Below are 23968 nucleotides of genomic sequence, written 5' to 3' on the forward strand. Positions count from 1 at the left end.
AAACATTATGAATATTGAGTTGAAATACTTTGAAATGCCATGATTTAAACTGATTTTCCGTCCTGACATGCCAACAGTCAGAGCCACTGCCAAGGCCTCCCACGGAAAATAAGGTGCCTGGAGAACACAGGGTCTCCAAATGATATTTCAACTTTAGTGTTATAAGAAAGTTTTCTCTGCAATAGAAAATATATGCATGAAAAGTCACTCACCACCAACAGCTTCTAATATAAAGGTGTGTGTGACAATCTGAGCCTGGAGGGCAAGGTGAAGTGAGGCAGCGAGAGAGGGATGGGGAACAATAAGAGGGTCTTTCCTATGAGAAGAAGAAATGACATTAATGGAGACAGAGGTTTCACTGAAAGGGGAATTGGATTTTTGATAAGCAACACAGTTGTGCTGTGTGCAGTTGTCTGGGTTCACAGATGGAAAACCAACCTAGATGGCACTGCACCTATGACGAGGTGCGGGGCAAGCAGAGAGAGGGAATAGTGGACAACCTCCGCTAAACTCCCCCCAAAGCCGACGTCTTTGTTCCTGAACAATAGTTCCTCCGTGAGCCAAGCCACATCCCGACACAGGACAGATGCACTAACACCCTGCGGAGGAGGAGGACGGAGAAGTTTAGCTCCAAAATCAGACGTGAGTATTAACCATCTGGTGACATTAATTAGAGACTGCTGGGTATGACTCAGGAAATCACTGTCACACTCTAATAAACTAGAACGAAAAACCAATTCTGTTTATGAGCCTCTGATGGATCCTTAGAGGGGCGGATTTTAACACCGACAGCACCGTGGGGAAAATCGCTCAACAAACACACCAACACAAGGATGATGTCTGTACCTTGTGGTGTTTGTACAACAAAAGACTGGACACCAGACCGGTGGACATCACAGCCTTGCAGGAAGTTGCAGCTAGAAAGAGAGAACACACACACACACACACACACACACACACACACACACACACACACACACAGATAATCGGCGCAATTTGCATAAAATTTAAATAACAGTTTATCAAAATTCATTTAGAATTCAGCAGGGGTACATAATCCTGGACCTACAAAAGATGAGGTGAAGGATGATGGCGATGCTGAGGTCTCTCTCTGTAGGAGTTAGCTCTTCAAGTTCAGATGCATAATGAGAAGAGGTCAGGAGCCACAACATCCTCCTCCGCCCAAACACAGTGTCAGTTCTTGAGAGGAAACATGAGAAGAGGAAGAGAAGGATGAGTTTACAGTTATTTCATTTTAGAGACAAACTCAATTCTTCTTCAAGTTGTAATCCCTAAAATGTTCATGAAATCAAACCCAACTTCTCAAACTCATGTTGTTTTTTCCCTCAATAGCTATTTAATGATTTTACATTCATAGACTGCTTTTCTATTCTTTAGCTGTTATTGTGGTTGAGTCCGCCATTTGATCCAGTGTAGTTTATCTCAATGATAACAGCCATACTATTCCCTTTTCCCTCTCTTCTCTGTATGACATTAAAAGCATTTGACTAGAAAAAACCTGGGGTAGCTTTTATTGTGAAACACACACAGAAGACGCAATGTATTCATCACTGCAGTTAGGAAGATAAGAAAAGATAAATCCTTTATTACTCCAACAACGAGGATTTTTATACGAAAGGTAATCAGAACAACATCAGCAAAACAAGACAACCATCATTTTCTGCGTTGTTTGTTTCAAATAATGAAACGACAAAGTTACTGGGTGAAGAACTGCAAGGTGACAAATCCCAACTGATGGTGGGAAAGTACCAGTTTGTTTTGCTGTCCTATTCACGACTGTCATATTAAACCCATTTTCTGTTACCACGGTTTTCACCGAATCCACCAGGTCCACATTTTCTTGGAAAAACAGTCAATAAAAAAAAACGACAACAGTTGGCCTTATGCCATTAGAATGTGTTGCAGTAAATTGCACCCATTGTCAAGAGAGTTACACAACAAATCATGCGAGTCCCAGTACAAGTATTTGTTCCAGCTGACAAAAAAAAAGGGTTTGTAATTACAAAATATCATATGGCATAAATCATAGATCATTCGTTTAGTAAGGATCAATTCACTTTTAATACAGGATTTGTCACCAAACCTCTAGGTTCAGTCTCTTGAGGGGCACACAAGTGTATAAAACCTCAAGCTGTAGGTGTTTAATGAGGTATTTTTCTCAAGCTAGCTGCAGTAAAAGTAGGTATTATTCACGCCTCTTAACTGTGTGAGTGAGAGAGAGACATTCACAGAACACTTTATTATAAACACCATACTAATACTGGGTTGTTCCTCCTTTTTGTTCTCATAAAAACAGCAGATTTTCGTCGTATGGTTTCCACAAGGTGTCGGAAGGTTTTCTTTGAGCTTCGGCTTCATTGTTAACATGATTACATCAGACATATCAGATGAACATTCAGGCTGCCGATCTCCTGCTCTATCACATCACAGAGGTTTTCTGTGGTGATTCAGATTGAGGCTCCTTGAACTCATTTTCATGAACTTTAGTTAGTGACATGGGGCTGGAAGTAGCCATTCCAAGACAGTAAACTGCGGCCATAAAGTGATGAACATGGTCAGCAACAATACTCAGATAGACTGTTGGCATTCAAACTGTGATTGATTCGGTAATAAAGGGCCAACACACACAATTCCCACACAGACAACAGGCTGGACTGTTAACAGAAGTTATGTTGGACCCATGGATTCATGCTGTTGATGCTAAATTCTGACAAGACCATTTGCAGCCTCAGCAGAAACCCACATTCATCAGACCAGGCAACACTTATCGAGACTTCACCTGGAAAGTTGGCCAGGGGGGTCAACAACTCTCCAGATAGGTAACGATCCAGAGAGGTTAAATACCTGAAACCTCCCACTAGTCATTTAGAACTAAAGAAGCCTCTTGTATGAGAGGTACAACGTCTTCAAGTAACACAAGCAGGTCGTCAACGTACATTTGTGCAACTCCTAAAGATTCAGCTGTCAAGTGTTAATGAGTCTATGTCCACTGCTCCCTCAGATTTCTGTTCTTGGCTGAAAGTAGTGTGAACCCGATGTGGTCTTTTGCTTTTGTAGACCGAGGTTTAAAGTGTAAATTCGGAGAGAATTTTCAGCCCACTTCAGTTGTTACGAGTGGTTATCTGAGTGACCATAGCCCTGTTGTCAGATCCAACCAGTCTGGCCGTTCTCTTTTAACATCTCTCAACAGCATTATCAGAACTGCTGCTCACTGAATGTTTTGAGTTTTCCACAACACTCTGAGTAAACTGGAGAGACTACGTGTGAAAATCCCAGGAGAGCAGCAGTTTCAGAAATACTCAAACCAGCCTGCAATCACGACTCAGTCAAAGTCACTGAGATCACATTTCCACCCCCCCATTCTCATGTGTGAAGTGAACATTAACTGAAGTACCTGGCCTATACCTGTATGGTTTTATGCATCGTGCTGCTGCCAAACAATTGGCTGATTGGATAATTGCATGAATAAGCAGATGTAGTAGTGCTCTTACTTTAGTGCTCACTGTGGAGTCGGGAATCAGAGTGTGTAATTTCTGGCCTTGTTAATACACATGTTCTACAGACAGCGACACTTTGCATCTAGAACAAAAATAAATAATCTGAGTGTGTGCACCTCTTTAAAACGAGACTTGTGAGTAGGGCTCGGTGATATGACTTCAAATCAATATCATGATTAATGAACAATGATTTAATAACACCCCCCCCAATGGAGGCATTACTTGGCGCATTACTAAGTGTCGGTCAACAAGAGACTCTGCTCCTCTGCTCTTTTCTTATCACTCACATGTGAACTGATCTTGATCAAAACCTGCTGAATAAATATTAATGTTCCTGGATAAATGTGGGGCGTCGCTTCTTCTGCAACAATGAAGTTGAACACAATCTATGGGAAGAACTTCTCTCCTGTCTGAAGGAGTGTGTGTGTGTGTGTGTGTGTGTGTGTGTGTGTGTGTGTGTCTCTCTCCTCGTCCCTGTCGCGCCTCACACAAACTGACTATCACATTTAATTAGTTATTAATCGTTGTTGTCGGATCCTGAATCCGGATCGTTACGGTCACTTTAACCCTGATGTCCTGGTTTTGCGCGTCACGGCTCGTGTTGTGTGTAAACGGTGTGCGTGTAAAATGATGGACTGTTTCTCAATGTGTTTAGATACGTGTCTCCTAAATCTTAAAGTAAATTAAAGTAAAAAGTCCTGTAGCCTACGTGTCCTAATAACTTCTAAATGGTGTAGGTGTTTATTGTTAATGGGTAATGTGAGCGCAGGTCAGCGGGGAGTGAGGAGGGAGGACAGGCAGCAGGGTGATAACGGCACGGAACGTAGTGGAAACCCAACAGCTCCTTAATGCAAGCATTGGGGAAAGTATTACCTGAATTAACTGTCATGAGCAAAATTAGGTCGGTTAGAGGATATAAATGTCGGTTTCAATACATTTTCTCTTAATTGTCCAGCCCTACTTGTGAGGACTTTCAATTTTCATTACGGTAGCCCTGATATTTGCTGTATTTTTAATACATTGGCACAAAAACCAGGCTTCAAAAGCTGAAACTTCTGTAGTCGCAGACAAACAGAAAGACAGTGCATGTAAATTATGTAGAACCACAACAGCTCACATGCTAACAACCCAGTCCATCTATCCCCCTCTACCTCTCTTCGTCTCTGGCGCTGTTTCTCCTGTGTCCCGCTCTCTCTCTCTCTTGGAAGAATTAAACATTTTAAGAGAGAAGCATCTTTGTTCGCCATTGAGCAAGGATGTTATTTTTCGGTTATCTTTTTCCACTGGCGCTGACTGTGTTACGCTGATGGTAATTGGACCGAGTCTAAGAGGATGAAAATTCTCATCAGAGCTTGCGTCATGTCTGTGCCAGATTTGCGGTTAAGAGGGAAGTTGATCGTCAAAGTTTAAAAGGAGGCAACTTTTTAATTTCACAGATGTTGGATAAAACACAATCCACATCTGAATCCCATTGTGGTTTGTCCACAGGCAGTAAGAACACTCACTGGAGCATACAGGTGCACACACACAGGTGATTTGACTACCTGTTGTTGAGGATCACAGGCAGCAACAGGTCCTGTAGAGGGAGCCATTCATCTACCATGCACCTCCCTGAATCGCACATCTCCTACACACACAAAAAGGATAATGAATGCATACACAGAGCTGCTAAAGTTTTATCTATAAATCATCCAGCAGCATCATCACAACAATCAGATTAACTGAGTTAGTTTGCATAAATTCAAAACTAAGTTTGCCTCAAAACATTTGATTTCATATATTACTTCAGCTGCTCATTCCTACATTATTTCTGCCAGATGATGACTGCACTCAGACGCCAGTTTGCTAAATGCCTTAATCTTCACACTAGTTTAGAGGGCTGTGGTTTGTGGCATGTTGCATGTATATACTGAGATGTTGAATACGCTAAATGTACTGTAATATGTCTCCATTCAAGTAGGAAGCGTCTTAAATTTACGAGCCCAAAATATAATCTTCTGAGTCAGGATAAAGTTTAAAGAAGAACAATTTCAACACTCATTTAAGAGATAAATTTGTTTTTTTAGATTACAAAGGTCAATGTGATTTATGACAAAGTTTAATCTTTGCCTGTCAAATCTGGGCACTGCAACCCTACAAGTGGTCTCACGGTAAATCTGAGGGGTCCCAAGAAGTTGATTAAAGGGATCAGTCAAATGAAACAACCTGGGAAGGAAAAATTACTCTTTGGTTGAACTGCTCACATCTCATGTTCACATTAACTCTGTTGACCTGTGGAGAGGTGTCACAAGTAAATGTAATAAAGGGTTTAAAGGGTCACAAGACAAAGAAATGGGAACCACTTTTGCCAATGACAAGTCCTAAATGACATGCTCTTCCTAACGTGCACCTTGAGAGAAAAGGGCTGCGCGAGGTGGATCCTCACACATCCTTCTGGTCTCCTCCAGAGAAAAGACAAGAGCCACTGAAACACAGTGCGTAGGCCAACCTGCAAGGATATACAACACAAACACACACACACAAACAAACAGAAACACACACAAATACATACAACAGAGTTAGTGATTATATTATAATGAGGTATTTGCCTTTGGGGACAACATTCCCACAGCAATACCACTAATGAGCAGATCTATGGTGAATAGGACATGTACCCAGTCTCAGAGTGTGTGTATGAGTGGAACTGTGTGTACAGTACTGTATGTGAAATGTGTCTGAATGGCAGAACAAAACGATGAAGCGAGGACCATATTATGGTAATTGACCGAAAGTAACACCCACTCTCCGGTGTCATAAGTGAAGCTAACAGAGGGCAACACTAATGGAGGCCACTGGCCACCGACTTTGAAAAAATGAAATGCAAATCTACTCAACTAAAAAAAACATTACAAAAAATATTACAATATTAGACAAGAAAGCTGTGACAAAAGACTCTCGAGCTGTACACTGGATCACCACTGGCAGCTGCCACTATCACTACCCCACTCGGATATTCTGAGCTTTAATTATGTCACAAATATTGATACAAATATTGATTTAGTAGTAATTTTATGAGGGAACAGGGGAAGGTGTAGCAATACATTCCAAAATTAGTTAATAATGTTCACTGTATTTCGTTAAGCCTCTTAAACTACTACTAATAATAATAATAATATGTATTGTCCGTTTCTGTCTGCAATGTTCCCATAGATGTAAATACAACTGTCACAAGACTACTTTTATAATGAACAAAACTAAAAACATTGCAGCTGCCACTGTTAACCTTGATAGTGAGCTGGATGAATAACTGTGGCAAACAACAGTAACTGACTTATTCTTGATCTTAATACACCAACATGCACCTGTCCCTCACACCTCATACAGTATTCTTACCTCACGTCTTTTCCTCTTCCTCTGAGGCACATCTCACAGTTTGAAAACCTTGCTCTAAACGGAACCTGTTCACGTCATGGCTCTTGTTAAGTGTATTAGCCTCACCTGTATATTAGTATTGGGCAGACAGTCGTAGGAGATGCCCACAGGGACCAGACAGACATCAGGGACATGTCCTTCTTTGATGAGCTGTCTGATGCGAGCCAGCCACTGGCCACCTTGGCCAGACTCCGATGACACACCAACGCTAATCGCCTGGCCCTCATGTAGCAGCTCACGTACCAGCTGAGCAGAGAGGAGAGAGAAGGGGAGGGCAAAGGTCTGAAAAGTCCTGGCAGTAGGGGAGCAATTAACATAAAATGCCTGCCTTGCATTTTTAAAATACAAATATAAAATAAAAAAACAGCAGCTGCGGGAGGAGAAGTCAAAATCCATGAAGCAGATGGAATAACAAGCAGGAAGAAAAGGGACTGCGGGGGACACTTCATGATATTCAGAGATATTTCCTTTGCCCCAAGTACTGTCTTTCCCTCAAAGACAGGAGGAATTCAATTACCATTGAACAGCAGCTAAACAGGCCTTTACTCAATAAACAATAAAGGTCTATTAACATTGAAATACAACCAATGAACAAGCCTGCTTTCTCACGCATAGCCAATATGCTTCCTCACACAAATGGTCAATGGAAAAAAAAACATAATTGCTGCTTCAGTCATAAACAACTTGTTCATGTTCCACTGTGGCTGAAGTCTTGTAGATTAATGTCACACTGAGACATTTCATTGAGCTGTGTAGCACAATATTGATCTTAATGAAGCCAGTAACTCCTCGAAATGATATACATCTTCAGGAAAACTGATACAAAGCACAAATATCTCCATAGCCTGACACAAAGGCAGTGTAGTAATGATGAACAGACCTTGATTATTGACAAAATCAAGTTAATAGAGGCACTTAGACAAAGGGCACAAGGAGGTGATTCAAAAGAGAGAGCCATTAACACATGAAAACCTCCCCGAAATACGGGGAAAACACAAATTACCATCTGATAAACACTGACACAACCTCCTCAGACCCTCCAAGCTCAAACAATCAAACTAACCATCGTTATTTATCTTTCTCCGCCCTCTCCTCATTGCTTTGTTACTCCAGACAACTCCAAAGCTGCAATCTCTGTAGTGAAACTCAAACCCCTTGGTAATTTCAGAAGGAATAGAGTGTTAGATGAGGCTGGGAAATGAGTGAGAGGGGGAAAAGACAGCTCCTATTCTGATTGAGGGGCTGAGTGTGATAACACTCAACCATCGAGCGCGAAGAAAAGTGTGCAGACGTGAGGAAGAATCCATTGAACCGAATGCACATGCTCTAAACAGGCAAATTGGAAGAACAGGTATCTTTTGCTTACCATTCAATTTTATACAATTACCCTAAAAAATATTAGCATTATGTTTTGTGATTCATGACCGTGTTGCACTCCTGTATACAAGACTGTTGTTGGTTTCATTTCGACAGCTAATGAGGAAACACTCCAGCTCCAATAGCCTGAATGATTTGTACCAAGAGGTTGTTTTTATGGCTGGTGACTCTGAGGAAACGCTACACGAAACCCAAATTAACTTTTGACTGCTGAAGGGGACATTTACAAATGTGAAAACAGTTGTTGAAAACCTTCTTTGGCTGAAGGAGCTTTGCAAATGTAACTGTATTTAAGTTCATTCTCATTGGGGTTGGAGACCACAAATTGGAAAAAAGAAACTGTGTTGTTGATATGCATCACTAAAGACAAGCTCCATTCGAGGTTGACATTTAAATGAGCTCAATGTGGTTTCTCCAAGTGGAATTTCAGAATCCTGTATATTACTAAGTATGTTTTTACAAATAAGGAATGTATTAGGATGTAAATTAATGGTATTGTTAGTACAAGGAGAAAGAAAAGATACTTTATATATATATAACATAAAAGTAAAAAAGTAAAAATATATGTACAGTATGAAAATGTGTGATTCATATCTTTAAAAAATAATTAAATAAATAGATAAAGGTGTCGAGTATCTCAGCATCTATTGGAAGGAATAGAAATAATAGATAATGCAGATAAAATAATTTCTAATGAATAAAGAGTTTATGGTTAATTGTTCTTTTCTTAATTAGATCTACAGATATGTTTTTCTTAACTTGATTGTGTATCTAAAAACATGTCAAATCCAAAAGGGAGTAACACAACTGAATCTATTGATCAGTATGATCACCTGCAGCATCCAATCACCAACACATTCCCAATAAAGGTGTGATAAACATCAGATTACTTACAGAGGTCATGACAGGTGAGTACAGTCTGTCCGCCTCAGCTTCCTGCTCAGTCGATGCAGACGGTGGAAGGAGGACCACGCCTACTTTCTGCAGGATTGATCTATAGGATAAATTGAGGATTCAGTATCACAGATATGAGTTTACATTAGAAGCTTGGTGTGGTGATGCATCTTCACACTGTGTTTAAATTTAAATCCACTGGACTAAATATGGTGCTGTGAATATACAGTAAGTGATAAATTCAGCATCTCATTCCTGGCAAACAAAAGGGTGTCTGCATTATTTGTGTGTGAGTGCGGGGGGGTACAGAGTGTTATTTTGTTATCTCAGTGCGACTTGCCTGGCAGCTTCTATGTGGCTTTGTGTGATTTTACCTGAGGGGCGAGCTGTAAACTTGAAGAGGACAAACAGTGTATGGGACTCTCAGGTTGTGACAGAAGAGCACCAGAGGGATGAGGGCACAGTCCACGACGCTCTGACGCACGTAAACATAAACCAGCAGAGATCCCTGAATTACAGGACAGGGGCAGCTTTAGATTCTTCACATTGCATTTCATAATGGCAAACAATAGTGGACTGTGCTGACTGGTGCACAGATTAAGTTTCTGTGGCCCTATATTTAATCAATATTATAATCAAGCTTCAGATAGCATCAGTGGATGGGATCAAGAAAATACATGTTTAATTTAAAAACAACTCAAATAAAAGTAGTTAGATGTCGGCAGAGAGATATGTGGGGAGTGTTTTGGACTGTGGAAGCTTTAAGCAGACCATCAGTGATTCCTTCCTCGAGGTCAACAACAATGCTGTCATTGTGTACATGGTCTTTCTAGTGTACAGTTCAATTCTTTTTCATTACAGACATAAACATAAAGAGCTACAAACGCAAACACAGTTATATATCGAGTGAAGTAAATTCAGACATGCTGGATAAACGATTTGAACAAATAAAAAATAACCTAGGAGACAGGACAGTATACAGAGACACATTGAATATATATACGACGACCAACTGAAAATCATCAACATCGGTAAATTAATTTCCTGGGGAATTTGCCCTGTAATATGCCACGAACAGCATTTCATGCTGGCCTGGCCCAGTTATTTACTTGTTTTTGGTTAGTCAACCATGTAATTAGAGTTGTGTGGTCTTTACTCACATAATTAAATACAACAAGGAAAGTAGGAGAAAAACATTAATTGAAAAAAAAATTAAAATTGTAGGTACTTCTTTGTACAGACTTTAACTTGAGACATTTTCTAGATGAGTACAAACAGAAGTGTAGCTGTTTACCATCTCATCAGATGGCTGAGCATAACCACATCCTGAGTGAGGATGTGTGTGGAGCCAAAATATCAAAGTGCCTAAACTATGTCCAAATAAAAACGGTATCTTCCATACTCTGCAGGAGGAGATGACAGTCTTTGAGGAAGCAGTTATGACACATTTTCATATCTATGAATACAAAAGGGAGACCATTTCATCTACATATGCATGTGTATGTTTACTGATACTTGTACCTCTTGCGAGACTCTGTGCAAATCGGACAGATGTTTGAGGTTAACTTGAATACTGCCAAATAAGGAAGAAAACATCTTCAGCATCACCCAGCCCACGAATCTGGATAGAAGGTGGAGAGATGTGAAGATGCGAAAAAAAAATTAATGACTGGAGAGAGAGAGGGCAATGAAAAGAAAAAAATAGCCTGTCGAGCAAGAGGAAGAGAGGGTGGAGTTAAGTGTGACAACATGTAAATGAGATGGATGGATGTTAGACAAAATGGGGATAAAAGGGATTCGGATGAGAAAGAAACTGATGACACAGAGGAAGAAGCAGAAAGAAAGTGATTAATAACGGTGCGTGATAATGACATCTGTAGATGGAGCGATGGCGTCTGAGACAGAGGTTTCCACTCAATTTCTACGGTCATTCACATAATTTCATGCACTGCTACAGAGAGAGACTCTGATAGAGAAATACCACCTGATTTCTATTTTAAATACAACAGCGCACATGTCTTTGCCTGGAGCGACAAAGTCTGTTACATGCCCTTAACTGCCCATAGAAGAGGTTTTTTTTGCCTCAACAACTGTCATCTTGAAAGGCGTAATAAATCACAGAGTCAAGCGGTAGTCAAGTATGAAACATTGGCTTTCACACTAACATCCTGCAAGTCAAGTAGCACAGTACATGAAACATTTTTGTGTCACTAACTGTTTGGCCTTGGCAGAGGTATTTTTAGGAGAAAGCCTGGGTCAGCAAAAAAAACCGCTTAAAATGTTCAAAAACACATTCATCACGATAAATCAGGTTATTCTAAGATTTTTGCACCATTTGGGACAAATCTGTTAACTATGGTGTGATGTTTTGTTTGTTACAGCAAAACAAATCGGAATTTGCTCCTGTTCCATAGCAATGGCAGCTGAAGCTCCTGGGGAAAGAACTGGACAAACAGTATCCTGTAAATAATAAAAGTGTTTTGATAAAGCTCCCATCAAAAGAGCAGTTCTCAAGTTTCTCAAAACTTTCAGACTTTTTCAAAATTCTGTTAACCTTTGACTGAGAAAGTAAATCTTTAGAAATAAATTATAAAGACAAAAAGCGGCCGATGTGGTGATCTAGTGAGCAGCCATTAAAAATCCTAGTACCACAATGTAATGAACTGTTTGGACAACCAATGAGCTCTATGGCACAGATGGATAAGTTGTATCAAGCTTTGTCTGGATACTTGTCTGTTGGTTCAGTTGTTTGCATGGGTTTGAATCATGAAAAAAGAAATGGGAATTATTTAAGTGCAGGCCACACCATAAACATCTAGTAGCATTAAACTATCCAAAAATAATCTATTAAAAAAAACTTCCCGGAGCTCTATTGGTCAAATCGCACAAATAATGTCAGATATACTGTTTTCATTTCTTGTTTCTTCTTATTGGAAGGTTAAGCAACAATCTTTTAATGCCGCCCTTTGGCCATCAGTGCCCATCCCATAAACCACCCCACACACCGTAAGAGGCCAGGGGAGATGCAGGTTTTAATGATGGGGAGGAATGGTGAGAGGCGCTTGAGCTGCCCTTGGCTGTCCTGCCCCTCAGGTGCTTTATGCTCTGCTGTGAACACATCCTTAACCCTGAAACACAGTCACAGGACAGCAGGGTTAACACCACACAAAGCCTCTCTTGTGCTTCACACAGACAAACACCCGCCTTCCAGTAAAACAACAACATCATCCCTGAGTAGAGGGGTTACATAAAGGTTAAACACAATTACATCTAAGGAGAGACAACCACACATACAAACTGAGGACTCGCAGACAGAGATAGGGAAAGTGTGATAACAGTCCAAACTTATCACATTTCTCTTTATTCGCTCTGCATAGACCCCATGATAGCCACATTTTCTATATCTTTGTTTGTGTCTTATCTCCTCCCCTCCTTTCTCCTTCTCTCTCCTGAACTGCAGGAGTCTGTTTTATTTTCTGTATCTCTGCCCATCATTCATTTATTCTCCTCTAGCATCTCTAGTCCTGTCCTTCTCCTCTTTCCCCTCAGGTACCTGTTGCTCTGACGGACTCGCTCCAGTCTGTTTGTAACTGGACTCGCGTAAACCTTGCACCCACTCACAAACAATGCACAGCACACCCTCCGCACCAGCCAGCCTCGATACCTACAAGAGAAAACACACCACTCAGAGGCAGAAAACGTGCTTGGATGAGTATGTTTGGACTAAAACATGTTGAAAGTTTATCACTACCTGGTTTGTGTCTCGTTGACACTTAGAATGTTGTGGAAGCCAAGCAAAGAGTTTTGTCCAAACCTCTTACGCTAAGCCATGACAGAAAAAACATAAACAGACAGATGATCGGTATTAACATCAATCCAAAAGACATGCAACTCAAGGATGACATCAGAATGTTGCACATCTATGAAAGCACCTTGAAATTCACTAAACAAGCTTAGCATGTCAGGTAAGGTCAGTATTTGTTCAGTTAACGAAATTATTTGTTTCATTATATTTTGGACTTTGACGAAATTCAACAGCAACAAGTTTGTTGGTTGATTTAAAAAAAGCTGCGTACCTCTCTCATTTCAACAGTTTCACTTCCTGCCTTGCCTGTACTCTCTTTTTTCTCTCTAACCTTGTTTGGCAGCAACACTCACCAGGCTGTCCGGGGTGCACTGGTGGCAACACTGGCCCACCACTGGTCTGTACTTGCCAAGACATGGAGGTACAGTGATCCGCCTTTTCTTGATCTTCAATTCCCATGACAACTGAGAGGAAAATAAAAATGTACAAACATGAGGACTGCAACCACGTCCATGTAGGCAAGGTACATCAATGGAATGAGATCATTACTCACGGCCATGCATCCTTATAGCCAAATCAATTACACCCACTAAATCAAACTTTAAATAAATTGACCATATGTAATAAAAATGATCTGTAATCAAGAGACAGTTGTAGAGTTGAGATGTGAAGAAAAGTTACAGAACCTGTTGTTTCACAGTAGATTTAATACTAGAGGGTAATCTGATCACAGACCTGCTGCATTTATACACATATTTACAGCAGCCAGCCAAAGCGCAGATAAACATTATCTGATGATGCGAGTAACATGATCTCTAGTGTGCATGAAAAAGTACCATTTAACAAGTTGACAAATAATGGCAGTGTCGATAAAATGTTATCTAACTTAGCGTGCGCTACATTTGATTTCATCGGCTCTTCAGGGGATGTAAAGGCACTGGAGAATTGAAAGAGAGAAAAAAAGCCAGTTTAAGTGCTCAGATTATTTGCTCTTGATTTCATCATTTTTGTTATGATTCCTGTGTTGCTGCGATTGGTTTAACTCTATATCCATGGGAGCACGTAATAGTTTGCAGTGCAGTACTGTAAATATGATACAGGGCCCATATGGGACCCAGTATCAGGCAAACAGTGCACATGAGGTATTAAGAGCTCACGCACTGAAGCACAGGAGAAACTGCGCGTTTACCAGTCAACCAGACTTAAGATCTCTTACAGCAGCTTGACAGCTGGTCAGCTGTGCAAATATTTGTGTCACGGTGACAACAGCAATGATACACATTCATTGACAACTGCATGACAATGACATCAACAATATGTGTGTGTGTGTGTGTGTGTGTGTGTGTGTGTGTGTGTGAGTGCTGTTGCTTCATCTGTTAGGAGTCAGACTAATTACACCGTTTAGATCAAATCAGCTAATGAATGTCCTACAATCAATGAAACCTTCTCCTGTTTGACTGATAATGAAGGATTACGGTAAGATAAGCACCCGTGTGAATCAGCACCTCACCAACAATGTCCAAAACGTTGAATTTAAGCCAAAATATTAGTTTAATGACAAAGCAAGAATCTAAATATCAATAATTTAAACAACTGTACCAGTTTGGAGGGAAGGAAATAAAAAAGGGAGTAGTAGAAACAGAGAATGACTAAAGTATGAGGGTTAGGGTGTTATGGGGCTAAAACCCACATACCAGACACTTATATTATTCACTTTGTTGACCAGAGTGAGATGAGAAGATTAGTATCACTCTAGTGTTGAAGGGCAGATTGACAATTTTCAGGTCTGTCCAAAAGGACCACACCAGTAACTGTCTGTGCTTAAACTTGCATTACTGACAACCATTTCACAATTCATGCAAATGGCACATTGATTTTTAAATACACTTTTACAACCTTCCAGGCGCCCTCTGGATTTAGTTCGTTTTAGTGAGCTATTAAAATTTGTTTTTTAGCTTGTTTGGTTTTTAACAAATGTTTAGGAAATGAAGTTTAGGAAAAAGATGTGTATTAAAAATGACATCCAAATATTTAAGCTATCAAATGTTTGTTATTTCACGTCTATCTGCTTCTTTTGTAAATGTCAAACTCTTGAGAAAACCATTGAGTTTTTGGCCATTCTCTCTTCATGCCAAGCTATAGGCAGCTTTTCATTGAAAGATTTGGGAAAATATTGAAAGCTATCAGTGAAACTTTGTAAAATCTCTGTTTGTCAATCCAAACTGCTGCTCCCAGATCAAAGCTGCGATAACCCACATCCACTAAAATGAAAGGTTAAAAAAAGTTTGATTGACTGGTAAAGACAAACAGAGCTGCATTTTCAAAAGTCAAGAGCAGTGCAGATAGATGACAAAAGCTGATGGTGAACCTCTGCTCTCATACACGTTATTATATACAGTTTGTAGCACCATGATTTTCCACTGCACAATCTGACTTGCCCCGACCAGATATTGTACCGTACTAGACTGCACAACGTGACATGCAGTGAGCTTTTGTGGTCTAAACATGCCTACAGGGTCCACCTCCATTATAAACACACAAGACATGAGACTGGTGTATTTTGTACATTTGGTTATGAAAGAGAATGCTTATTAAAATGTACATACTAACATACTATTAACAAAATGTTCCATGTCTCGCAGATGCATCACATCTTGTGATTTATTAAACAACAGAATCAAGCACATGGGTCCGTACACTGTGCCTGTTCTCTTGTGACTGTGGAGAACAAAGAGTTTGAGATTAGTGCACAGGGAGTAAGTCAGAGAGGACAGTGGGAGAGATGCAGGCTGTGCTCTTACTGCAGGTCTGTTCTGTTGAATTGATAGAGGGACCATGTCTTCGTTTATCCCGTCATTCTTCTCCTGCACCATGGTGAGCCTCCTGCAGTTTCACCCACAGACCTACCACAGAAAAGAGCGTATGATACAGCGTCATGTTAAAACAGGGGTTTCGAACATTGTGTTGGGTAATAGGGGTTGTTCTCTGAGCACATGTGAGTGTGAGTGGGCAGTCACATTCATATGTGCCCAAATAGAGATTGTTCTCTGAGCACATGTGAATGTGAGTGGGAAGTCAAGTTCGGGAGCATTATTAAACAAAACCCAGCTTTCAGAAACGGCTCCATAACTCCAGTTTAAGAAAATAAACAAAACTACTCACACAAACACAATCTCAGTGGGACATAAAATTAATTTTGTCCTCTGTTCCTTTGCAGCGGAGGGTCAGCAGCACTCACCGATCTATCTCCCAGTGCCTACAGCTCCAATTTCACCCACCTAAACAATACTTTCTTCCTTCCACCATCACAACGTTCTCTGAAATTCTTGACCTTCTGTCTCATTCTTTTCAAGTTAAGGGAAAATAGCATCTTGCTGCTGATTTCCTTTGTCTTAACTTCTTATTATTTCCTCTTGGCAAACTTTAGCTATAAAGTTCTCTGCTCACGTCTGTATGCAGGTGGGAATGAAAACTGGCCAGAGCTGCCATTAAAGGGTTAGACATTCAGAGGAACTCCGAGGCTGTGCTGGGCAACCTACAGGTGGAGTGGGGCAGACACACGCCAGTGGATAATAAATTGTTAAAACCAGGGTACAGAGCAATCAGATGAAAAAAAAAACTCTTATATAACTAATGGTCCCCAGCCCATGACATTCATTAATGAGAGGTGGGAACATAGGTCACAATGTAATTTGACTTACACAAAAAAAGGTTACCTAATTGATATCGTTGCATCTCAAACGAGTAATCATCTGTGGATTTAATTCAGTGCACACCCTCCAAAGATAAAATTACATCAAAGACAACATTCCCCTTAGTTTTATGAAAGGCTTTGTTTCTGCTACAGACGGATGAAGTTGTCATCTTGTCACATCAACTCCCTTCAAATAAAATGTTCTGGTGTTACATCCGTCAGATTCACGAGTATCGCTAGGTTCAATGGGAGGCTTTTCCTTTATATCTCCATCCCACACTGCCCCATTAAAATGACTAATCAAAACATAAGCCTTCCGCATGGGGAGATGCTCCACTTCAACTAGCACCAGTTCCCACATTCATTACCAACCCCAGTGGGAACGGAGGCATTGATAAGTGGTTCCCAAGGCTCGCAGGTGCACAGGGTGATGGAGAAGACAAGGCAGCAAATGATGGGAGAAGAGGGAGTAAAACTGTATATTACACAGCTAAAGAATCCCCAAAGTCTCTAATGGGGTGACATAAGCCTCACCAGAGGGAATAAAAGACAACATGAAAACAGCAAGGGACAGCAATATGCTAACACATCAACTTTATAACACTACACACTGTTACATACAGCACACCACTCCTCACACAGGTTTATCTGTCCTTATACAACATAAGAATTTCTTCACACACAGATGAAAAGGAATATGAGGCAGGATCTGGGCCACAAGGTCCTCTGTGCTCATATTTATGCTTGCTTTGTTCTTCTTCACTTCAAAAGCTAAGTGATCAATTATCATCTTTAATTAAAATGCTGTAGTTTGGCTAATGCGATATCCCAGACCTAAGTGGGTCCATGATGAGGAAAGATTAAAAATCAGAAGCCATTACGAGCTGCCAGGTCAGATTAGATTGAGGATCATTTCACAGCAGCAGTCGATATGTCAGTTGGTGCATTCCCATCTATTCCCAAAACTGCTCAGTGATTAGTCTGGGATTTAAATACACTTAGCATCTATTTGAAAGGGAGCTACACATGGAAAGCCTATACACACAATTGCACATTAAGGGTGTGGGAGACTTCTTTCTCTATAAGCTGGCCAGGTGTGATTTAGAACTAAATTTGATTTGTCTAGTGAGTGAGTTTCTATTAGAGTCAAAGAGCCTAAAGACTGTGGAAAAACCTCTATGTCACAACCCAAAAACTAAATGTAGCTGAAGTTGTGATAGCAATATGTGGCTATGACACTCAGTGTAAAGCCACATTTAGAAACTTAATGTTTGCACCAAATAACCTTAGAACAACCTGAACTGACAAGAAAACAAATGTAAGGTGTGGCCAAGGTCTGTATTTCAATCTGTGTTATGGATACAAAAGCTACATGATAGCTTCTGTATATATGCTAGTATCTTCAAAGTAAATAAGGTAAAGTAAAAACAAAGATATTGGCATCACTCCATGTTCACAATTACATGTGGCAAAACTCACCCTGCTTCTGAGCTCCAAACAATTACCACAAACTAGCTTTTATGTGCTCACCCATTGGTGTGAATGGCCATTTTGAAGTCTGGAGTCTACAGTGCTTTACCATCTATTTCACTCTAAATGGGGCCATAATTTACAAAATTATGAATTTACAATCATGCTGTGTTGAAGACTTCAGACTAGAAATCATAAAATCTGTATGAAAATGTTTATTGATGTTGTAATTCAAGAGACAAATATGGTAATTTTCTCAAAAGACTTTTATAGAAACAGACTTTTTGGAACCAGTGGAGTCCCCCTCTGCTGGTCATTCGAGAGAATACAGGTTAAACGCACACATAAGCTTCCCTTTCTGGAACCAGAGTCAACATCCATTACTGTATACAGTCAATGTGGTGGTATTGTAATAAAATGAATCACATCAATATGAGCCAAATGACATGAAACTACCAGTTACTAAATCATTGGTAAAAACATCAGTATTGAGCAGCTGTAGATGGCAACACAATGGGGCTTCATTGTGCTGCTCAATGTGTGTGTCTGACATCTATGATGCAGTCTGTCAGTATGTATTAGTGGACGATGACAACAATCGTTCACTTACTTACATTATGTGTTGAATACAAATATAGTCATGTGTGAGTACAATAACAACTATTTGCTGCTGGCAGAGAACGTCTTCCCCTATTGAAATTAACATTTTAATCTAATCATCACTTGTGCAAAATAGGGATAAATTAGGAAATCCAGTGGTGCAATCTTGTGAATAGCATCAACAGGGTGTCTTTGACATGCTTATGAGCCTCCCTCAACAAAGCAATGGGGAGCGAGGCTTCCGCTGACCAGGCAATTAGATAATACCACAGGGACGTCAACGTGATGGGTTTGTATTTACAGTTTGGATGTTAACCAGGCTATTCGAACAGAATGTAAAAATGTTGACAACACACTATTCACCTGGATGCATTGGTGGTCTGTTTCTCTCCCTCTCTCTCTCACTCACTCACACACACACACAGAGAGAAAGAAAGAGAGAAAATCAATTTGGGAATCAGTAGTTGTGCGTCGTGGAGCTAGAGAGCATCATTGATTCACCACAACAAAAGGAATTCTTTACCTTTATTCTCTGCTCTCTTCCTCTATATAGCCTCACATGTTTTATTTAAACGTCCATTGTACAGTGCTCACACACACACACACACACACACACACACACACACACACACACACACACACACACACACACACACACACACACACACACACACACACACACACACACACACACACACACACACACACACACACAAAAGGTTTTCAGACCATTACACAACTATGACTAATGCTCTCATTCCATAAAACCTTTAATTAATAAAGATGTATTTTAACATGACATGGTTAATAACAGGCTTACAGTGCAATACTATTAAAAATGTCCAGTGTTTAAGATTTAGGTGAAAGGGATCTACTGACAGAAATTTTATATAAAACAATCCTAGTGATGTTTTCACGAGTGTGTTTCATCTAAATTAGGGCTTGGTTGCCATGCCATGTTTCTTGTAGTAGCCCAAACTGGACAAACTGAACACCCTTTGAGTTTTTATGAAAACTGAAGGTTACCACAGGTTCTCTTTCATGTTTGGAAGGGGAGGATGAGGTGAGGTGTATTCAGCTGCTACATGCAACTTCACCATTTTATGTCACTAAATTCTACACACTGCAACTTTAATACAAGAATCAAAATGTCTTTAAAGAAACATATAACCTCCTTTTTAATGAAAATCAGCTCAGTCACTGTCATCATTTAAGGTACATTTAATAAAAATCTTCAATAAGGGACGGTGACGGAGTCAAAATATGTGAGAGACATTCATTCCACTGTGCTAGAATTAAGCAAATTCAATTTATTTATCAAAACATATAACAAACTGGCAATGTGTCATTTTCTGTCACAAGGGGTCTCTCAACCAAAACAATAATGAAAGACTGGTGACATTGCAGCCAGCTTCTCCCAAATTACCTTACCCCAAATTATTTGCTGAGGTTTCTTCCTCTCCAAAATAAGCAGACCTGCTTATTAAATCCAGTAAAAACACCAAATAATGTTAAAAAATATGTGTTTCTCTGATGCAGTTTGGAAGAGACTGCAAGTCATGCAGTAGTTACCTCTGGTAAACATCTGTACCGTGTGGCAGTGTACAGAGTGCCGTGCTTGACTGACATCTCCTCAACTCTCTTGTTAGTTTGTTTGTCACCTGTCTGGACGGGAAATGTATTCCTTGATCATTGGCTGCAGTCATGGTTGTGTGGGGACAGACCCACTTGAATGGGATGCAGGAGGCAAATGAGGCAGCAGGTGTGAAATCAAATCTCTATCAGCTTCTAATCAAAAGCTGCAATGATGCTGTGGTAAACTTTAATTTAATCTCATAAGTAATTAATTAAGAGGCGTTGTCAGAGACAGTACACAACCTTTCCATGTAGATTTAGCCACTACCAGTAATGTGATATGCTTTATTTTTTTATTAGCCTAAAATACAACGCTGTTGGTACACGTGATATTTTGTCCTGTTGACCAGCACTGAGATTTCCAGGTCATGGAAAACACTTACTACTACTTTTGTTATATGTAGTTTGGTGAGAAGTAAATCCCATGACAGACATGACCTACATCAAGCTAATGAGGCAGATTTCAAGTCTTTTTGACATGTCACAATAAGAAAAGTGCAAATAATAAAACAAACAACATCCGGATAATTCAGCAGCTTCAGTTTCAGGGTCTGTGTATTGTGCACACAGGCCGACTGTCACAGCTCACACATGAATGGAACAGAGCCATTGTTAACGTTATCAGTAATGTCCGTTCTGCTCATACTTATTACGGCTGATCATATCGGTTGATAAATGCGGTCTGCTGTATAAACATTCCAAATTTGATTGCACAAGACTGTCTGACCTATGGCTGACCCCAAGTATCTATTCACAAAGGTCAAGATCAAAAGATTAAACATGTTTGTGTGGAGATGAAAGAGTGAGTTGCTGTGACTTTTAATGTTCTTTCATGAAAACAACATTAAAGCATAACCACTGTACAAGATATAGTTGAAGGAAAACAAGGCAGGAGCAGGCTTGGAAAACGAAATGACGGATTGTTTTCGACTAACAGAATCTGACAATATCTACACTCATCATCTTGTATTGGACTAAAAGGACTGGATGCATTACACTGATCATTAGGCCGATTCTATCTGACACTGTCAGATAAAAAGGTTTCTATCTTACAGTGGATTGAAAAAAGTACTAATTACACGTCAAATAGCTATCATCTCTTTCCCTTCAAACATCTATATCTCTTTCTGTCTTCCACCTTTAAACAGGTTTTCATCTCTCGCTGACAGCCGTGATAACCACTGTGAGATACAAGACATCTGAGCTGACCTGCCAGGTGGGAAAAGATTGTGTTAAGAGCGAGATACCGATTACGCCTTCTCCTAAACTCCCAAAACAAGCAAAGATGCAAGCTGTTGGCCACATAAACACCCAACCATTGGAGAACAGGTGCATTGAAACATGTGCAAATATGAGAACACAAAGACAGGAAGCTTCAGAAGCTTGTGTCCTTCAAACAGAGTGATGCAACCTGGTGTCTTATGCAACTGGCCTATTCGGTAATTGATTCATGATTCAAAAACATCCTGACAGCTTTCATACAATACTTAATAATACTAATAATTAATAAAACATGTGAATGTGATCTGTACATCTGTCAAACATTCACCACTCCATAAAAAACACTTATTAAATTTACATTAAACAACCATGTATTTCATGTTTGACCCAGAAATGTCCTCACTCTGTGGCAACAAAGACAAGCAGCACAACACATGAGCTGCAAAGAGCACTGAGAAGACACTGACCCAATTGAAAGCATGACACAAACATTCATGTGTTTGCATATATAGTGTACAGTAAGTCAAATTCCTCAGCTGCTATGAATGACTCACTTAAAAAAAGAATTCACTGAATTGTATGAAGGCAGACTGAAAGAATGAATGACTGTTACACTTCATGGAATCCGAGGCTGAAGAGACAGAGACTGAAGATGTTTGTGGAGGCTATGGAGACAGTATCAAACAAACTGGATGATATATTTTTTATATAAAAGAAGAACAAACAACTGCTGAACACTGTACTGCGTTCGCTGACTACGTCCCATGGAATTCTTAAGGGATCTAATGTTAAATGAGAATCATTCTGGCCATGTCAGTCTACCAGAGACTTCAGCACGGTCGGACTTAAACAGTGACATGCAGCACACTTCTTTTAGATCTTTCATTTTTGCAGGTATTGTAAATTGGTAGTTGATATTAAGGATAGCTAAGAAAACATTGAAGCAGAGTGCCCCAGAAGAAGGGTAGAAAGAAGAGCTCCAAGAAATCATTTTTTTAATGACCAAATAATCTGCCCATTATCCTGCCAATTTGCTAAATAAAATAGTGGAAATTTTGGAAAATTCCCACCATTATTTATAAATAATTCCACTTTAATGTGACCAGATGTACAAATCGAGATAAAGAAACCAGCCTAATAAATAAATGGTAACTGCATAAAGTTTGACACAGAAGGTTTTGTCATTTTAACCTAGCAAACTACTTAATGATTTTTTCTTTGTAAAAAAGCATCTGCTACTTAGGTTTTTGTCCAACTATTACACATCTCTAGCATCTCAAGTATTACTCAGTTCAGATGGCTAATGCAAACTACAGGACTGCACAAAAACATGTATTTTCAACTATGATTGATATTTTTATCCATTTGTTTGCTCTATAGAATCTCAGTGAATAACATAAAATGCCAATCACAAGTTTGCAGTACCCATCGTAACATCTTAAAATATATATGTTTTAAAGTTCAGTTTAGAGTTCAGTTCAGAGTCTGTGAGGCTCTTGCTTCAGTTCATGTGGGCACTTAATCCATGGATGTGTCCATAATTCAAATAACAGACTCATTAGTCAAGCATACGGCTGGTGAAATACTTTACCGGAATGATAGGGGTGCATTCAAGTCTCACAAATCACTGCCATACCTATAATCTGTGTATGCATGAAGGCATTGATCACACTGACATTTACGCTCACACGTGGATGCACACAAACGCACAACCAGACACACACGCGCGCATACGCAGACACTAGGGTTCAAGTACAGTGTGATAGATGTTACAGAAAGATTACACTATGATGTACAACTTAATGGATGCTGTAAGAACCTGAGTTCAACTGGTGATCAGGGTCGTGTGTGTGTGTGTGTGTGTGTGTGTGTGTGTGTGTGTGTGTGTTCTTCAATGTTTTTCGACCTAGAGATGAATACAGGGAGACAGAGTGGTGTATAATTATTTGTATTCATGGCCACAAGAGTTATACAGACGGTGTCCAAAGAAAAAGTTGACAGCAACTTTAAATCAAACCAAGAACACAAACGAAAACAACAATTGTTAAATTTGTGAGTGAAATGATGTGAGACGTTGAAGCCTGAGCTCAAGGTAGAAGTGAGCATTCAGAAATATGACAGTTACAATCTGAACTGGTAAAACTGTTGTTTGTATTGTTTGTGTTTTGACTTGTGATTCTCATTTTTGGTTTGCAGGTCAGTCCCATATGCAAGGGCTTGAGGTAAACTCATGTCAAAGACCCTGCTCAGGCAGAGATATTAGCATCTGTCCATCTGTCAGTACAAATTTGTGTCCTCAACCGATCAGTCAAACCACATTCAGAGGCGGTCTGAGATGTATGT

The 23968-nt window shown here is 39.9% G+C and overlaps 1 protein-coding gene across 4 annotated transcripts in view; it reads right to left on the bottom strand.

The window, feature by feature from the left end:
• Positions 1–23968, bottom strand: part of gpat2 (glycerol-3-phosphate acyltransferase 2, mitochondrial) — an 86642-nt gene that overhangs the window by 9573 nt on the left and 53101 nt on the right. For 3 of the 4 annotated variants that reach the window (XM_034596029.1, XM_034596031.1, XM_034596032.1), the window contains 15 exons: positions 15807–15908; positions 13359–13469; positions 12952–13022; positions 12754–12864; positions 12206–12328; positions 10722–10821; positions 9575–9708; positions 9201–9300; positions 6996–7175; positions 5908–6006; positions 5063–5145; positions 1070–1200; positions 847–917; positions 439–599; positions 213–316 (listed from right to left, as the gene is read on the bottom strand). In XM_034596029.1, coding sequence (XP_034451920.1) covers positions 213–316; positions 439–599; positions 847–917; positions 1070–1200; positions 5063–5145; positions 5908–6006; positions 6996–7175; positions 9201–9300; positions 9575–9708; positions 10722–10821; positions 12206–12328; positions 12754–12864; positions 12952–13022; positions 13359–13469; positions 15807–15878 — 1651 coding nt within the window. In that variant the 5' untranslated portion in view covers positions 15879–15908. The remainder of the gene's footprint in view (positions 1–212; positions 317–438; positions 600–846; positions 918–1069; positions 1201–5062; positions 5146–5907; positions 6007–6995; positions 7176–9200; positions 9301–9574; positions 9709–10721; positions 10822–12205; positions 12329–12753; positions 12865–12951; positions 13023–13358; positions 13470–15806; positions 15909–23968) is intronic. The other variant, XM_034596033.1, reaches the window with a different exon arrangement.

Source organism: Hippoglossus hippoglossus, chromosome 9 (genome assembly GCF_009819705.1).
Source record: "Hippoglossus hippoglossus isolate fHipHip1 chromosome 9, fHipHip1.pri, whole genome shotgun sequence".
In the NCBI taxonomy this organism is placed as follows: domain Eukaryota; kingdom Metazoa; phylum Chordata; class Actinopteri; order Pleuronectiformes; family Pleuronectidae; genus Hippoglossus; species Hippoglossus hippoglossus.